This window comes from Plectropomus leopardus, chromosome 17 (assembly GCF_026936395.1).
Source record: "Plectropomus leopardus strain MGB_pleo_1.0 chromosome 17, ASM2693639v1, whole genome shotgun sequence".
Classification (NCBI taxonomy): domain Eukaryota; kingdom Metazoa; phylum Chordata; class Actinopteri; order Perciformes; family Serranidae; genus Plectropomus; species Plectropomus leopardus.
This window is the reverse complement of record NC_142192.1, coordinates 20601982-20620617: the sequence shown is the minus strand read 5'-3', so window position 1 is coordinate 20620617 and position 18636 is coordinate 20601982. Positions and strand designations below refer to the sequence as shown.

Sequence of the window (18636 nt, the reverse complement as noted above, 5' to 3'; positions counted from 1 at the left end):
TTGGATTAGTGCCTCTCTTCGCACAGCTGTGTGTGTGTTTTTTTGTGTGACTGTGTACGTGTGTGTGTTTTGTGGCAAGAATCAAGGCAACAATGGAGCTCAGCAGCAGCCAGCTGCCCAACGGTGAATCGCTGATGAACAGTGAGGAAACAGAGCCGCCACTGCTGCTGCCGCTCATCACCTTCCTCTGTGTGTGTGTGTGTGTGTGTGTGTGTGTGTGTGTGTGTGTGTGTGGTTTTGAGTGTGTTGTTTGGTGTGTGTTTCATGCTTGCCTGCATATCTCAGACAGATCAGTCATCCACATGACATTGATCATACTCATCATTTCTCCTGGCTTACAGATGCAGTCTTTGTTATTTACACTGTAGTAATGTTGCATAATCTTCAAGAACTTTAAACGGCAGCTGTGTGCAGCTGATTTAACATCTGATAATCACACACTATTTATTCAATCCCTTGCTGCTGCAGAGAAAATTGAGTTACAAGATTAAAGCGTCTTTTCCTCTCTAACGGCTGCATGTAGATTAACTGTTTTCCTCTTCTCTCCCTCAGTGCCGGTCCTAAAGGAGACAACATCTACGAATGGAGGTCGACCATCCTGGGCCCTCCAGGCTCCGTGTATGAGGGTGGAGTGTTTTTCCTGGACATCGCCTTCACACCAGACTACCCTTTCAAACCACCCAAGGTGAGCCTAGCCTTGCAGCTATGCAGCGCCGCCCCCCGCTCCTTCACCCAGAGCTTTGAACAATGTCACCATTGTCCCAGCAGGCTGTCAGCACTTAACCCTGTTGTCCAGCAACAATGACTTGTTTAGGCTTCTTCACCTACAGCACGTTGGCAAAATAATGTGCAACAGCAGCACAGAGAATGACACTAGTGTGAAGACAAATGATGGGCCTATACTCTTCTCCTACAGTATAATGTTAAAGAAAAGGGAGGTGTTATTTGATATTTGTCTTGATGTCAATAAGCCTTGTCTGAAATTCCCACTGTTTCTGTAGGAACCAGTGGTCTTTCATCTAGCAAAAAGTGGAATGAAAAACATTACTTGCCAACCTTATTTCCATAGCAAACTCTAAACAATATTTCAGTGAACATGTGTGTGAATCCGGCTTTGAAATCATGTTTCTGCTCTGCAGTCGAGAACACGGGTAGTTTTTTAATTAACGTCAAGTGAGCATTAACAGTATATGTGCATCTCTTGTTCAAGAGTTTTAGAATGACAACCGTGTCTAGATTATACATATCCGTCTTTTGTATTTTATTGGTATAAACCATAGACTGCTTAAAATAATGGACATAGCCACCGTGAAGTTACCCATTGGTTTTTGGATTCCCACTTTTCAGCCTCGAGTTGACATTTTGACCGTCATCATGTTGGATTTTTGGAGCCAGAAGTGACTACACTTGTAACCGTGGTTAAATGGCTGAGATGACATTAATATTAAAAATGCATCACAAAAACGTTGAGTTAATTTACTGGAATAGGACTAAAATTGATCTAATTCGATCAAAAGACTAAGAAAAGCTGTAAAACATTGAGTCACAAATGTAGAGTTTGATTTTTTAACAAGACTTGGCAATCTCTTGAACCGTAATCACTGTAGTTTTTATCAAACAAACAGGAGAAAATAGTAAGTTTGTAGGGGACTATTTTCATCAGTAGATTAATCCACATTTTGCGCTCTAGTGAGTATTTGGGGCAGCAAGACGATGTGTGTGGGACTGAATCAAAATAAACTACAGTGTGTGTGTTTGTGGTAATGAAGGAACATGTCACCCAGTGCAGCTGTGTGGCTTATTGATGTGTTTTTAATAGTCTTTGGACAACAGTAGAGCTCTATGGCGCAGAGGAAGAGGATAAATCAGGCTTTGATACCAACACAATAATTGTTAGTGGATACACTCACTGTTTGTTCAGTTCTGCACATGGGATTTGCTGACAAGGAGAAAAATATAGAATTTGACAAGAGGTAACCTTTAACTTTCTTGTTATTGTGTCCCCTTTTGATATGCTAGCATTCAGCAGCATTTGGCTTCCCTCCAGTGAGGCTGTGGGTTTGTGGGTATGTGTGTGTGTGTTCTGCTGATGCAAGTGTGTGTCAGTATTTACACATTAGACTGGTTGACAGCGGTTGCCACCTCTCTCAGTTTGAGTTGTGCTTCGGAAATATGTCTTGGTTTTGGTTTCAGGCCTAGAAATACTCGCTTTCTATTAGCTATTTAGAGACACATGTCATGAAAAAAAAAAACTAAAACAAATAAACTGGAAAATATTTTAGGATATCCACCATGTTTGTCTTGTTTTAATATGGATCATTCATCATGGACTTGGCTTTCTTTGGATCGTGGTTCAGAAGTGAAAGAACTGAAAGCAACAACAGCACAGATTTGAGATATCATGTGTGCAAAGCTTGACCTGAAGGCGTTCCTCAAGGAAAGGTCAGCCAGTCACCACAAATATTGGGATTCAACCTCTGGGGATCATGAATATTCACAGCAAATGTAACAAATCAGTTTTCATCATACCTTTTAACAAAATTGGGGACAAGGGTAAATTGACTGTGGTGTTCAAGAAAGAGTTGAGCCCCGTTTTACAGAAATGCATGAAAAGACTACCACCTCTTAGTGGTGGCATGTGATGTGTTAATGGAAACAACACTGGTTCAACACATTCTCATCCCAAGTCATAACATATAACTGCTTTGCAGTGGACTTTGCTTCTACATATTACACTCTAGGTATCTGTCTGTGTCTCCTCTTTACGTTCCAGTATGCCAATATCGTATATCAACACAAGCACATAAACATATTTCATATATTTACACATTTAAATCAGTGATTTACATTAACTCAATAAAACTACGCAGATTAAAAAAAAAGTTATGTGGAACAAAGTGAAATGACAGGAAAAAAGGATTGAGCATGCCTTTGTTTGCAGTGCCAGCTTTTCAGACGCTTCCTGTGTGGAGTAATCAATCTCTTATAGGGAGTTTGGCTCATTCTTCCACACATACAGTCCCTAAATCTGTAGGATTCTGGGCGGCCCGCCAGGCGAATCTTGATCTTCACTTTCTTCCACAAATATTCTAATGGGTTTAAGTCTGGTGATTGACTGGGTCAGTCAAACACCTTTATTTTCTACCTCTGAAACCAATAACGTCCTCCTTTGCATTATGTTTTGTATGTATTTGTTACCATTTTTTTAATTTCAACTCTTTGTATTCCACAGTTGTTGCCTAAAAAGACACTGTAGCCTTGTGTGAATGACTTCCTGATTATTTCTATCTGTCGTATGTCTCCCATGATAATTTAAGTTAATGATAAAGTCGGATGTGAGTCACTTCTCCCTCATCTTCTCACACATTTGGCCTCTAAAGGGAGGGAAATGTGTTTATGGTAACACTGACACGTTCAGGAAGTTGGATTTATTTTGTTAAATAGAAGAAAGGGTTTGCAGAAAAACATTTAAATTCCTCAACCTTAAAAGAGCCAGTATCGGTATAAGTACTGAAATTTAAGCATATTTTAAATCAGTGGCTCCCAGTGGGTGGCGGTCCAAAGTGGATTGTTTTGGTCCAAATTAAATGGGCCACAAGTGAAATGTGAATGTGTCAAGTTTGTAAAAAGCACACATTATTTTAAGTGTAGTGGATGTTTGGCACAGAGCTTTTATTTTGATGTGCCATCTCTGTATATTCGTGCAATATGTTTTATTTCTGTGGTCTAAGCCAACATGTTTACATTTTGTGAAATACAATGAGCTATTTTATCTAATGTGGGGACCTTGAACTAAAGACTAAGGAGAAATCTGGACCCCGTGGTTGGACCAGTTGGGAACAACTGCTTTAAATGACCCCCAGCTCTGATTCACACAATGCAAACCAGAGTCAAAAGGGAACTTCAGTGGCGCCCAGAAAAACAAGTGGCTTCCTCTACCTGTAGACTAAATAAAACTCCCTCTGCTGTAGATCACATTTGTGGTTTGATTGGCCATTTCATACTGAAAAAAATGTAATGTTTTTACAGTAAATCATATCTATTGTGAATTTTGTTTCAGCCCTGGGTATAAAACTTAAAGTCTGGTGGAATTCATGACTCCCAAAACGCAACAATGTTCTCTTCGTTCCCTCCTGACCAGCTAAAACTGCCTCTTTCCTGGCAGTCCCCGCTGAAGGGGAAACTGAGCTCGTCTTAACTCTTGGCCTCCTGCTGCCTTGTTTTTCCAGTCTGGCTGTGAGCTGTGCCATCCAGCAGCTCACCGGCTCACAGCCACCAATCCGACAGCTGCAGCTGCTCACTACACCGATTGCTCACTAATGTTGGGATGATAAGGCCAGTTAAGGCTGACACTGACACTCGTAGATAGAGGTTGAGGGTAGCACGGACATTATTTCAGTATTTGTGTTTTGGTCCAAGGTGAGTCCATTCCAGGGCCTGTTGAGCTGAACCACCCAGAGACAGAGAGAGATTACACTCCTCTAACATTATCCCCCTATATCAACTCTAATTTCCTCATGGCTTTGAACTCGATTTCGCAGCACACTTTATCTTTCTCTGCGTGATATCTGTCTCATTCTCAAACTGTTTAACGTGCCATGAAGCGCCATAAAGTCTGAGACTTGAGGATGATTGTCCATTCAACACATTTCCTCCTTTAAACCAAGCCTTTCTGTTCTGTCTATATTGAGGTATGTCACGATGACTGCCTTGTCATCAAACTGTGAAGCAGATCAATTGCTTTTCATTTAGTTTGCCAAAAATAACTATTAATGTGGACATTGTAAATGAGCAGAAAAGAGTTAATGATAGAGTAACATGTTTTTTTTTTTTTATAGCAAAGCCAAATATGGACCTTGGGTAGGGAACTTCTGCGGCTTGCAGAACCATTGAAAGGTCCTAATATCATAATATTTACAAGACTGACTCTAGGGCTGGGAAATATGATGACATACAGTGTGAAATAACACATTTGTTGACTGTCAGGGAGGTTTTGATAGCGTTTTTAGCAGGTAGGTTTTCCTTCAGTGTCTCTGGTTGTGCAGAACCATTGTGGGAAATTCAACAAATCAGTGAAATTTGAGATAATGGGCAAATTCAGTTTAGAGGACTTAAGAATCGATGTGATGAAACACCTTCATTTTTCATTTAATTCACAGAATTATCTTGAGGACAGGCATTGCCATCTGTACATGCTCCCCAGAGGAGGAAGTTTTCATTTTGGACTCACAGTGGCGGATCATTGTAAAGGCGACACGGGCAGGGCCACACAAAGGGGGGTGCCAAAATTAAACCTAAAAATCAATATTTATTTATTTTAAATTGGCATTTAATAAAAGAAGAAAAGAAAAAGAAAAGACACTCGAATCGAACAGAAGTATTAGGTCAAGCTGGAACACTTAGTTGATTGAAAGATAATGAATCAGCACCTATTTTGATCATTAATAAATCGTTTTGGTAATTTTTTAAGCAAAAATGAAAAACACTTGCGGGTTCATACAACATTTATGGTCAGACAAAAGCCATCCAGGGAGCAGTACAAAAAAAAGAAAAGAAAAACAAAAAAGATGACATTCGCAAATTAGCACACACCATATTCTTTTATTGTTGTTTGTAAGCTAAGTTGTTTATTTTTTGTCTTATTTATTGTTTCTTTTTTGTGCAATAAATACAATACATGTAAAAGATAATAATATTAATGATGATAATAAAATATATATATTGGAGATTGGGGGTGAAAACTTGCCTTGGGCGCTCAATCTGCACAGTCCGGCACTGTAGACACTCCTGTAGTACTTCCCTTCAAATTATCCGCCTTGATATAATATATTGAAAACTAATGGTGTTTAGATATTCATATTGAGGTTTTCTGTGAGAGCTGCATTTGCTCTAGCCACACATAAATGTGTTCAGATCAAAATGAAAGCTGCTTGGTTAAAAAAATAGAGGATACAGAGGTTGTGTTTAGAGGCAGAGGGATGAATCCATAATACAGAGGGGATGCAGGATTAGACCCACAGCTTTTGTTAGGCGGAGGCAGCATCATAATCTATTAGCATCAGCCATGATGGGATTACAGGCTGTTAATGAGACCACACAGGCTGGCCAAGGATCTTTTTCATGGCTGCTGGGCTGCCAGCTTTAGCATGCCACCGCTAACTGGAGGTGTAGAAACAGAAGAGGAGACCTGCCCTCAACCAGTCACCATCAATCACCTCATCTCCTGTCTGCCTTTGCTTGTCACATCTCCGGAAATACTTTCATGTAATGAAAAGCGGCCTGTTTATTGCTCTGTCTGTCTGTCACGAATCAGCCGGCATCCCTGCAGTAATACCAGTGTGGAATGTGAGGAAGAGAGGGCTGGGCTCGCATGCGATGGTTGTTTGTTTCTCAGTCGAGAAGGAGATGTGAAGGGAGGAATGGCGAGTTAATGAGAGGATAGAAGAGGGAAGAGCAAGAGGAAAGGCTGCAGTCGCAAAGCAAACAGAGAAGGGGGGATGGAGCACGAGCTGCTGCCTGTCCTGGTCAGCAGGCTTCGTTTAGGGAAGCAGAGGTCAAAGGTCTCTCCTTAATGATGTTGTGCTCCCTGTGCTGATGTTAGGCTCTGCTGAGCTCCACGGGACTCTGTTCACTTGACTGGTGACTGTGGTGATGAACAGAGACGGTCAGTATACATCATGTATCTCAGTCAATCTTCCAAAATACTGACCTTTGCATCCACTGTAGAACAGCCTCGGGTATTCAGATGGAGGGGAGATAAGGCAGATGTTTATTAATAAAGTATGATTTTGGCAGCCATCCATTATAAGGTTGTATGGACTCAGTCAGAGTCAATCAGAATTTGAAGGTTTTATTTTCACACCTGACTATTAAAAACGTTTTTTCTGGAATTATTATTCAGTCCCTCTAGATTTTGCAGTCTGTTTTTGTGATGGTTGTGGCCTGAAATGCCTGAATTCACAGCAGCTTTTCTAAAACATTGCAATGGCAGTTGTGGTATGCAGTTGTATTTTTAGCCGTTTTTGTAATGAAATTCAGGGGACAAGTGGAAACTGCAAATGCAAAGCTTATGATTATGTAGTTTCCCACAGAATTATAATCTATTCACGATATGATGCAATATGATACGATACAATACGATACGATACGATACGATGCGATGTGCTTTATTTTCCCTGGAGGGAAATTTGTCTTGGTCTCAGATACTGCGCCCATAAATGCCTTCACAGTTACAATAAAACAAACAACATTTGAACAAAACAGCTCAAGGTATACCAAATCAGATTAAATATATATATATACAAATAAATACAAAATATTGCACATACTTTGCACATACCACACATTGCACACACCCCATTGTTGAAATAGCATGGAACTATCCCTGCAGTGTTAAGCAGCATTGCTTAAAAGTTTGATGGAGGTAGGAACAAATGAGTTTTTAAAGCAGTGGAGATTGCAGCGGGGAACTCTGTATCATCTGCCGCAGGGCGAGACATTATTTGTGATGGTAGGCGGTGAATGAGAGGGGGGCAGCAACATCTGATCACCGATTATCAACTGTTACTGCCGTTCCGAAGCAACGCTAAAGGATCTTCTCTGTAAAATGCAGCTCTACATTGAAATAAGATTTGAACTAAGTTAAATAGTTAATAAAAATAAAAATTGTGGCAAAGTTGAGGTGAATGGACAAAATTTTACAGAGTAAACACAGAGTGGTTTACAGATGTTCCTGTCCTAAACACATAAATATTGTTTTATGATGAATTAAAAAAAATTCTATCCAGGAGTGTTTGAAAAAAGATGCCCACTATCACTAGTCAGATGATCACAATATGGGCATTATGCAATTTTAATCCAAAATGATGGTAGTTTTCCTCTAGAAACCAATAAATTGATCTAACTCTCTGACTGTCTGTGTCTAGGTGACGTTTCGTACGAGGATCTACCACTGCAACATCAACAGTCAGGGTGTGATCTGTCTGGATATCCTGAAGGACAACTGGAGTCCTGCCCTCACCATCTCCAAGGTCTTACTGTCCATCTGCTCCTTGCTCACTGACTGCAACCCTGGTGAGAGCTGCAACACACACACACACACACACACACACACACACACACACACACACACACACACACACACACACACACACACACACACACGCACTTCTCCTGTCATACACTTCCCCTGCTACATTTAGCTTCAGGAGGTTGACTGACATGTCCATTCTGTGTGAATAATGTTCATAGAAGTGTGTCACTTTGAGGATAGACAAGCAGGATTAAGTGATCTGAAGCCTTTTCACACGGCACCTGCAACACTGCTCTCCTCATCTGTCTAAGTTAGCACCACTGAGCTTTGTTTAAAAGAAAAAGGGTCTTTCTGTTGTGTAAATGTTCCATAACAGCTCAATTCAAACATGAATAATTAGCCCGCAAATTAATTTCAGTGATCTTAAAACAGCAGAACATTTACATCTAAGTGCATTAACCTTGTGCTTCAGTGATGACTAAATTAGCTGGGTGGAAATATCTTTCCATGTTAGATTTATTTTAACAGATATATCAGAATTGGCATATTATGGCGAAAACACTAAAAGATATGTTTGCAGGCTATGAAATTTCCTATTCAAAACAGAGACAGAGACATTGTTGTGTTTTCTTTTGGCATAGTGCCACGAAAACATTGTTGTGTTTCCTGCCAGGATAATGCCATAAAAAGCAGATATTTTAAGCCAATACATGATCTTTTCCTAAGCATAACCAGGCTTTTTTTGTGCCTAAACTGAACCCCTTGTTAACCATAGTCTTATTGAAACATTACGTTTAAACCCACTACATCACAATGTACACATGAACAGGGTTCCCACGGTCATGGAAAACCTGGAAAAGTTGGGATATTTCACAAACACATTTTTCAGGCCTTGATAAGTTATTGAAATCATTGAGAATCGTGGAAGAATCGTGGAATTTTATTGTGTATAATGAAATATTTACAGTTATCTTCTGTGGATAATCCTTCATGTAATCTAACATAATAACAAATTAAGTTTATTTAGCTCTCGACTTAATGTAGCTTTAATATGTCTGCTAATATGTCTATGTGTGACAACTTTTTGTTTATCATGATGTACTTTTTTGCCATTTTCTCTGTGGCTTCCTGTTTGAATCTGATATTTGAAAAGTGATAGAATGTTGAAAGTGCTCTAAAATTTGTGGAAAAATTTGGAAATTTTGTCCATTTAAATTTGTGGGAATCCGGTATGTAATGTGCCGATGGTGTGCAGAAACTTACAGTGCCAACATTTATTCTGGTGTTTGCGTTGTGCTATTAGCATTTTGTTAAAGGCACGCTGAGGCCTTTATCAACTGATAACATTTCTCTCTGATAGTCGTTACTATCTCAAAGAAAGGGTATGGCAGTTGTGTGCATGAGAGGCAGAAAAAAAGATTTCTGCACTTTCATAGCATTTGCATTCATCCTCTTCCAATATTGTCTTGTAAACAGTGAGCCTGTGTATTCCTCCATCCTTCAGTGCAGTTTAATCAATATTTAACCAGCACTGGCTGGCTAAACACAACCCTGCAAACAGCTGACACCATTCAAGAAGAAGACATCAACATTTTTAAAGCTAATTAGATCCATTATGGTCCAGTTTACCAGTAGAGCAAAGACCACCACAGGAGACACGTGGAATTCAATCTGTCTTTTATAGACCAATTAAACCAGTCTCTCCCAGTTTGACTGCCCCTCAGCTGCCAATACGATTAATGTGCATTGGTTTGAAGATTAAATTGAGCAAGCAGAGGTGATAAAAGCAAAACATGTGTCCAGTATCACAGCAATGAGATTTAGAGTGAAAGAACTGTGAGAAATGTGCCAGAGTGAGAAAGGAAGGGGAACAGGAATGAAAGGGGCAGGAGAATGACAGGTGATTTCACATGTGAATAGTGGGGAATGAGATGGCAACAGAAAAGAAAAAGCGAGGGACGAGGGGGGGAGAGGGGGGCTGATGGTGCTGATTGTGAAGACCTCTGATGATAGCTTGTGTCCTCTCTGCGGGGATTGCTCTTTGATAACGTAGCAGCGGAGATTCTCCCTTCGTGGGCGAAAATGAGAATAGCTTTCCCCTCTCCTCCTCTTCCTCCTCCACGATATTTTCAGATGTTGGTGAGATGAAATGAGCCAATTCCTTTAAAGTACGATACAAAAGAGACTTGATCGACACCCTGTCCCCACCAAAAAAAAAAAACACGTCACCCCTCCTCCGTGTTACCCACGCACTTTCTATCCGTCTTTCTGCCTCTTGCCTCATCAGAATCAGTCCGCTCGCTTCTCACCACTTGCTTAAGTTTTTTAAACCCAGCCTCAAGTGCCGAACGTGGGCTCCCGGATCTGAAATACCCTAAAAATATCCCTTCTTCCCTCTCCACCGCCTTCCCGTCTGAAGATTTTCTTTCCCGTGCAGGCGGGGATCATTGGCATGTAGCTCATTAAAGCGGGGGAAGGGGACGGAATGACAGTTAATCAACCCTCCCAGGGCTGCCGTCCCTGCCGTCATGCCACATTTAACCCTGCATCACGTCCCACAAGCAGATGTCTACCTGGGGCGTCCTGGTGGCTCGTGTGGGCTCAGCCACATGCCATGTCACAGTGTATCTGGGGCTCAAATCCAGCCCAGGGCTTCTGTCCAATGCCATTCCTTTTTTCTCCACCGCTCCGCCTGTCACAACCTCCGTGGAACCCAAAAAATAAAATTTTTAACAAAGCCAGAGGGATTCCTCCTCAGTGATTCCAGTGTCTGCTTTTTCCCCTTCGGTAGCTTCAGGGGTGTCAGTTGGTCAAAACGGCAATAACACATGCCTCACCCTGCCTTAAAGGAGGGATTTACTATCTGGGTTGTATCGGAATATGCGAGATAAAGACAGTTTATGTCCTCAGCTAGTGAAGCTCCTTTGTGCCGTCTGTGCAACAACCGATGTGGCTGAAAACACACACACCTAGTTGTTACAAAAAGGGCTGAAATTACCATAAAATTACTCCCACAGCTCACACAGTGTAATCTGTTTTATTATTATTATTGCACTGTTGGTCCAACAGTCCCAATATTTGCCTCATTTATCTTCTGGAATTTACAAAACTCAGGTCACCCAGAAGACATCTGGACAGGGTGCCTTGCTGCTTTACGCTTAGTTCACACTGGATGCGGAAGCGCCCTGATATGTTAATTGTCGTGCAGCCGCCTGGCAGCAGTAGTCTGGCAGCAGTAGTGTGGCCTTTCACACTAAGAGCTTATTTCTCCTCGCTAGTCAGCAGCAGTCCTCCTTCTCAGCTCGTTTCTAATCACACGGAGAGCTCTGTCCCTGCTTGTTTGTGTGTCTCTGACTGTGTGTCTGTGTGTGTCTGCACATCTTTCTCCCTCTTCGTAGACAAAACTGACAATCATCGTGGAATTTCATCATTTATCATGATCAGGTCATACATATCATATCAAGTAGACTATTTAATGTGTTTTTGGGCGTTTTTTGGTGTTTTTAAAGGCCTCAGTATGCTGCAAACAGACCAGTTCCTACAGCATGTTGTCCAACTGTGTCTGAAGGTTTAAGTGTTTGTCACTGTTCACAGGCAGAGCCTCATTCTGGTTGTATCTCACTGCCTTCACAATCTCCCTGAAAAAAATCTTTGTTTTGAGTGTTTTTGTGAAGTTGACATGATGAATTGTACAAATGGGTATAACAATGCTCATTGTCAGGCTCTCCACACAGGCATTCACAGTTTTGCACTTGGTAGTACATATGATAAGAAAAAAAGAGAGCTTGAGATATTGTCAGTTTTAGAAAGTTGGCAGCAAGTTAATTCCACCATTGGAAAATAGTGTTTCAGATGCTTTAAGATTATTTAACAAGCTTTTAGCTTGAAGCCAGCTGAGGCCCGGAGCTCCTTCTTCTAATCTAAGAAGTCCTTAAAAATGACTTGTTGCATGTTCAAGCTGTCAAAAATATCTTATTCTAATCATTCTAGTAGCACACAGGCATTTTTTTTTTGCTGCAATGGCAGAATGAAGCTGAATATTTGGGTCACTTTGACAGATTGACACTTTGACACTCATGCACTTTTCTCAACTTTGAACCTGCTGCTTACTTTTGTGTTGCTGTGTGTTTTATATGTTTGTTGGCACGTGTCTGTGTGTCTGAAATGTCTGTTTGTTTTTTATCTCAGCGATTTGATATTGTTTTTTTTGTATTGATAGTTGTTTTTAGTAGATTTATTATTACCTTTTTATTTGCACAGAACTGTCACTCAGATGCACTGTATGGAGCTGGTGAGAAATTGCATTTTATTTAATTCTGCGTATGGGAATACTCAGTGAAATGAAAACATTAATTTTGAATCTTGACATTGATAGAGCAGAAACTGACAGTTATAGATAAATTATGATAATCAAATCCAGAGTTTCCACGATTGTTTTCAATCAGTTTCTGCTCTGTGGATGTTGACACTCTTGGAGCGAGCCTCAATGGGCCATGAGAGGATCTGCCGTTTTGGCACTTTGCGTTGGTTTCATTTTTCAGTCTCAGTTGCTGCTTCACTTAAATTTTATGAGGTTGTTGTGTGCTTTATATATTATAAAATCCCTTAACCAGGGTTGGAAATTAGCACCAGCCACCAGCCAAATGCTGGTTAAATATGCAGATGGACATTCACCAGCCAAAAAAAAAAACAATGGTAATCTACTGAGTGTCTGGGAGATCTTGAAATCCACAAGCCACAATGGCAGGTGGACAAAAAAAAAAGTTAATTCCAACCCTGCCCTTAATGCAACTTTATGATTTGTGATGGTGTACTTGTAAGTTTTTCAGTTTTGGAAAGTTATGGAAATTGCTGGGCTGAATTTCTTTCAATATCCTGGCACCTTAAATTCATATGTGTGAAAAGAGCACCACTGCTGCTTCATCCACAATGGCAATCTTTGGGAGCTCTAACGTAAAAAAGTTCAATCATAGCTTTCAAAATACAAATTGGTCAAACAAGAAGAGAATAATGCAGTCACTGACGTGATGATTCAGGACACGAAATCATTCACAAGCTTTCACCAACTGACAATCCCAACAGGATTCCTGCCTTTGACTCGAGCCGTCACCTCAGAAGTCAGATGCTTCCAGTTTCAAGCCACAATGCTATGATATGTAAGGATCCATTCATCCAGAAATATGGGCATAAGCCTGTGAAAACCCCCATCATTGAAACCCAAGCAGGGATTAGTGCTGAGGGGTGTTTGTGCTGCTTGCTCAGCCAAGCTCATCACACTGCTCCGTCAGCAGGCCGAGCCCTGCAGGAGACAGTCTGAAGCCAAGCAGAGTGCACGTTAGGCTCGAGGAATTTGTTTCCCTCGCCGTCACCTCAATGAGAAATTGACCGGCGGCACAACGAGTTGAGCAGCAGCACGATCAATAGAAGAGCCGGTGGGAATTCATAATGGTGGCCGTTGACTGACCGGACACGTGAGGTGTATCAACACACGGGACGGCACAGCTGCTGCCGGAGCCCACCATGATCACCTCTGATTTACAGCAGCGCGCACATTTTACAGTGCTGTCGATAAAAGTGTCGGCCACACTGTTCGTCATACGATACAAGCTTCACTTCAGACCACAGGAATGATAGAGCTCCGTTTGTTTGACTTACAGCTCCTCTGTGGTTTTCACCGGTTGTAATAAAATTCCCATGCATGCTGATGACCCAAGGTGGTTTGCCGCAAGTTTCCTCACCATTTTAGACTTTGATACACTGCGTCAGGTAATTGGATATCAACAGCACAGTGCGGCTGTTTGTGTATCATGCTGTATTCCCTAATAGATAAAATAGTACTCTCTCAGATTTTTGAAGGCATCCAACCCTTAGGAAATCTGTTAGTGAACAGGGTTCCTGCAGCTGAAGGCGACGCAGATCTCAGACAGAAGATTTTTTTTAATGCCACTCAGAATTAAGATCAATTTTCTAATAACCAAACTTGAAGGACAATTTTAGTGAAATGCTTTGTTTTATTATCTACATCAAGTGTTGAAAAACAAGAGTGGAGTAACGGAGCACATGAAAGACAATGAACATTTTATATCATTATAAAAGTCTTCTATTTACTTTACCAACAGAAGTGAGAAATATCTGGTATTTCTGGCCGGTTTTCTGGGTGTTTTTTTTTTTTTTGTTTCTCAGTCTGCATGTAAAATTCCACTGCTTTGACTCCCATCATGGAGAGTTTAAAAAATGATTTTTTTTTTACAGTTTTGCACAGTGTAACCCCTAATCAGATGTGCTGTCCCAGTACCAAGTGGGTTGCAGCCGGCTGGTATCGTTGGTGTATCTTTTTTCCCTCACAATCGTGCGATTTCTCCAACCATGCGGCCCACAAGGTGGACCGGTCCGTCTTTTGCATTTGCCAGAATCGCTCAACGGCCAGTTGAAGCCTGCTCTGCAGACACTGATTGTTATATTCCGCTCACTGAGTTCAATCCTCTTGTGTTACAGCCGACCCTCTGGTTGGAAGCATCGCCACACAGTACCTGACCAACAGAGCTGAGCACGACAGGATAGCCAAACAGTGGACCAAACGCTACGCCACATAGACCAGCACGACCCCTCCAGGACCCCTGACCCGACCCAACACACACACACCTCCGACACCTCCCCTCCTCCGAAATCTATGGAAGCACACCCGCTCCTGTCATCCACCCTGCCCCCCAACCCAGAGAAATGAACTGTTATTTGTTCCATGCTGACTTGAAAAGCTTCTTTTTTATACAAAGAGTCTATTGGGATTGTATTTTCCAATACACTGAATGTTGATATGGTCATGAAAAGCTTTAATACTGTTATTGTTCTTGTCGTTGTTGTTCTTATTGTTATTGCATTGTTTATAACATTGTTGCCACCCTCGTCATCTTCTTACCTAAAAGCGTGCGTGTACTATTCCCGTTCCATATGATGGTTTCATGTAAAATGATCATACTGAGTGAGTGCATTTAGGTTTTTTTCTTTCAGTGGTTTTTACAGATCAAGGTCAATATTAGTGCATGGCATCAGGATATGTGTTCATGCAGTGGACATGTAGTCATGTAGTGTATTATTTCTGGCATGGAGTGAGCCCATCACCATGTATGACGATAGTGGTAGTTTGCTGTACATTTAATGCCTTGTGAGAATACATACTCATCGAATACTCAATTAAACACTGGCTGTAATGTGACTCTCCGTCTCCGTGTCGTGCTTTAACATGACTGTGGGTGCGATTACAGTGTGTGTGCATGCAGGCTCATCTCTCACCACTTCCTGTTAGAAATGAGTCGTCACGGGCTCACCACTGAGAGTACTGATTACAGTAGGAAAATCCATTTTTTGTGAAATATTTCAAGAACGCCTTGAGGGAATTCCTTAAAATTTAGAACTAACATCAATATGAGGATGAAGATTTTGGGGTCATGGGTCAAAGGTCAAGGTCACTGTGACCTCATGGGTTTTATTCTTGTGAAACAGATATCTCAAGAACACCTTGAGGCAATTTCTTCAAATTTGGCACAAATGTTCACTTGGACTCAACGATGAAGTGATTTGATTTTGGTGGTCAAAGGTGAAGGGCACTGTGACCTCATCTTTATATATTTTGCAAACGCGATATATCAAGAAAACCTTGAGGGAATTTCTTTAAATTTCAAACATTTGAGTGGACCCCATGATGAACAGATTAGATTTGTGGTTTCAAAGGTCAAAGTAACAGTGACCTTGCATTTGTCTCATTCTTATGAGAGTGATAAGCAGCTATTTGAGAGGTTACACAGAGAACCCTTCTATGGGTAACCGCTTCAGTGAAATAAGTGCTTTTGGCATAAGATGGCAACACTAAACGCCACCTTTCGTATCCCCATAAAACGTAGCAGAACAGCATCAGTTGATACACCAGCAGATAATCTAGATTGATAAAAAGCACTACAGATAAGAGGAAAAATATGCATTTTTGATTTGGGGATGAATTACCCCTTTAAAGTACACATATTTTGTGGTTGTAAATGTCCATCAGATGTCATTTTCTGCTACAGGAACTAAAGGGACTATTGTAAATGCTGTGATGTTGCCTCCTCAGCCTCTGCTGCACATGCTGATACAGATGCTTTATCTGAAACTGTAAATAAAACTGTGCCAAGACTTACAATCCAGCAAGACTATCACATCTGAAGAGATAAACTTGGCTTCAGTTAATTAGATAATCATCAAAACACTATGTTCAATGTGAGTCAAACAGTACTTAACACCATATTATTACATTCTTCTCTAATTTTACATCATCCTTATGCACTCAAAATGTGTTTGCAATGATTTTAGAGTGCCCCCAGAGAACAACTATCCTGACTGATCGCTCATAACTTAAGTTTATGCATAATGTTTCCTCATTCTGCAGCTATGAGCTCAAATACTAAAGGGTACTTAATGACCCCCTGCAAAGCAGCCCAGACCTTATGTCCAACACACATCATGTGGACAAAGACTCCAGCTTTAATGTGTTGCAGGTTTTCATTAAAGCTTTCTGGAAGTTTAAACAACGCCTGGACTGTTGGCTGAGGACATAAAAACCTGAGTGTTAACTCTCTCCTTATAGTTGATGTTGTTGGTGGACGGTGTGGGGCACCTTTAAAGTGAGAGATGATCCTCTTTTTGCTTCCCGACAAAAAGAGGATCATCATGCGACATATAACCAGTCTGGGATGTTCCGTTAATTTTAGCTGTTTTTTAGGCCTCCTCACCAGACATAGATGTGGCTGGAGGCACCGTGTTTTCGGGTTGTCTGCCTGTATGTACAAGTGCAAAATCTCAAGAATGCCTTGAGGGAATTTCTTCAAATTTAGCACAAACGTCTTCTTAGACTCAAGGGTGAACTGATTTGATTTTGGAGGCCAAAAGTCAAGGTCATTGTAAATTTACATCTGTCATGTTCGCGTGGACACAATTTGTCAAAAATGCCTGGAGGAAGTTTTCTTTTTTCTTTTTTATTTGGCACAAATGTTTCTTTGGACTCAAGGATGATCTGATTTCATTTTAGTAATCAAAGGTCAAGGTCAGTGTTGCCTCATCTGTCTCATTCTTGTGAACACGATATCTCGAGAACACTTTGGGGGAATATTTCCAATTTTGGTACAAGCTTTCACTTGGACTCAACAATACACTACAGACACCTTACGCAAGTATTTAAACCTTTCAGCCTTGTACAAATTGGTTTTATTTCTTTCAAAAACATGAGAAAGAGGCAATGAGTAATTTTGGATTCAAATTATACTTATTTTTTAAAAAGCTAGGAAAAAATGCATAGGTAAAAAGAAAAAGGGAAGAACATGTTATTTATTATAATTCTGTATTTAAAATTATGTTACAAAATTATTTTAAATTTTCAACAACTTTTTTCAGGTAATTTCCGTGTTGTTAATTTTTTTTAACTACTCTTCAGGTAATTTTCTTGTACTTTTTACCATTTTCTTGTTACTTTTTTTGGTCATTTTCATTGCTCATTGCCTTCTTCCCATGTTTTATTGAAAGAAATCAAGCCAATTTGGTAAGGTTTCAAAGGGTTGAATAATTTGTGTGAGCAGGATATAAATTTGTGTGCCCACTGTGCGCATTTTTTTAAAAAATAGAGGTTTTTTTTGGACTTGATAACCCTTGATCCTGCCTTATTAATTTCTACTTTATTCCTACAGTTCCCAGTATGCCCTACAACAGCCAAAAGAAAAGGAGTACGAACGTGCTGCAAACGATCAGGGTAACTGGCAGGTGAATAATGTGATGTGTCAGTGATTGCATGTGCTGGTTGAAAACAGAACACATCAGTGAACAGACTAACACTTGTTGATGGCCCTCTTCACAGCAACTGCGTCTGCTTTGTTCTGAGCAGGAGACAAATCTTAGCTGTGGTTTTAGTCTCTAACTGCGCTGCAAAACCAGCAAAGTGGAGCAACAGTGGCAGAGTTAATTATGGTTGACACGTCGGGAGGGGGAGGATGCATCCTCATCCTCCCCCTCCTCCCTGCTTCACACACTGCAGAAAGAAGAGTGAGGCAGGAAAGGAGAAGTCACTGATGCATGGATAATAGTGTAACAATCACAATGAACATGATCAATAGGAGTGAAAATGCCTTTAGTCTGTAGAATAATGTATATTGTCTAGGTATAATTTGTTTGCAGTTAGAATAGACATTCTGTTATTACAGCTGCCAAAATACCCGACAGGTTATGTTAAACAGAAACAGTTTGTCCCAAACAGCATTTGGCTGATGACTTTTTATATTTACTTTTGCATTTATGTTTTCATGTCACAGATCCCAAATATACACTGATGACAATATGCACGTTTGGCCTTAGGCAGGGCCGTTTCCAGGATCTTACAAATAATGAGGCCATGGGTCAAAGTTCACCCAATACACTCCATAAAACTCCAACCAGACACAAAAAGGCACATTTTTAATTATTTTCTTCTGATTATGTACTATTTTCTTCATTAATATATCCAACAGTTGCAATTACTGTATATTTTCTGTTAGTCCAATGTTCCAACATGAAGGTCTGATAAAGTGGTGGGTAGATAGTGAAGCTAG

At 40.6% G+C, this 18636-nt stretch overlaps 1 protein-coding gene across 1 annotated transcript in view; it reads left to right on the top strand.

The window, feature by feature from the left end:
- Nucleotides 1-15245, top strand: part of LOC121957836 (ubiquitin-conjugating enzyme E2 E2-like) — a 70864-nt gene extending 55619 nt beyond the window's left edge. The window contains exons 4-6 of the mRNA XM_042506623.2: nt 553-685; nt 7926-8073; nt 14528-15245. Coding sequence (XP_042362557.1) covers nt 553-685; nt 7926-8073; nt 14528-14625 — 379 coding nt within the window. The 3' untranslated portion in view covers nt 14626-15245. The remainder of the gene's footprint in view (nt 1-552; nt 686-7925; nt 8074-14527) is intronic.
- Nucleotides 15246-18636: the final 3391 nt, after the last annotated feature.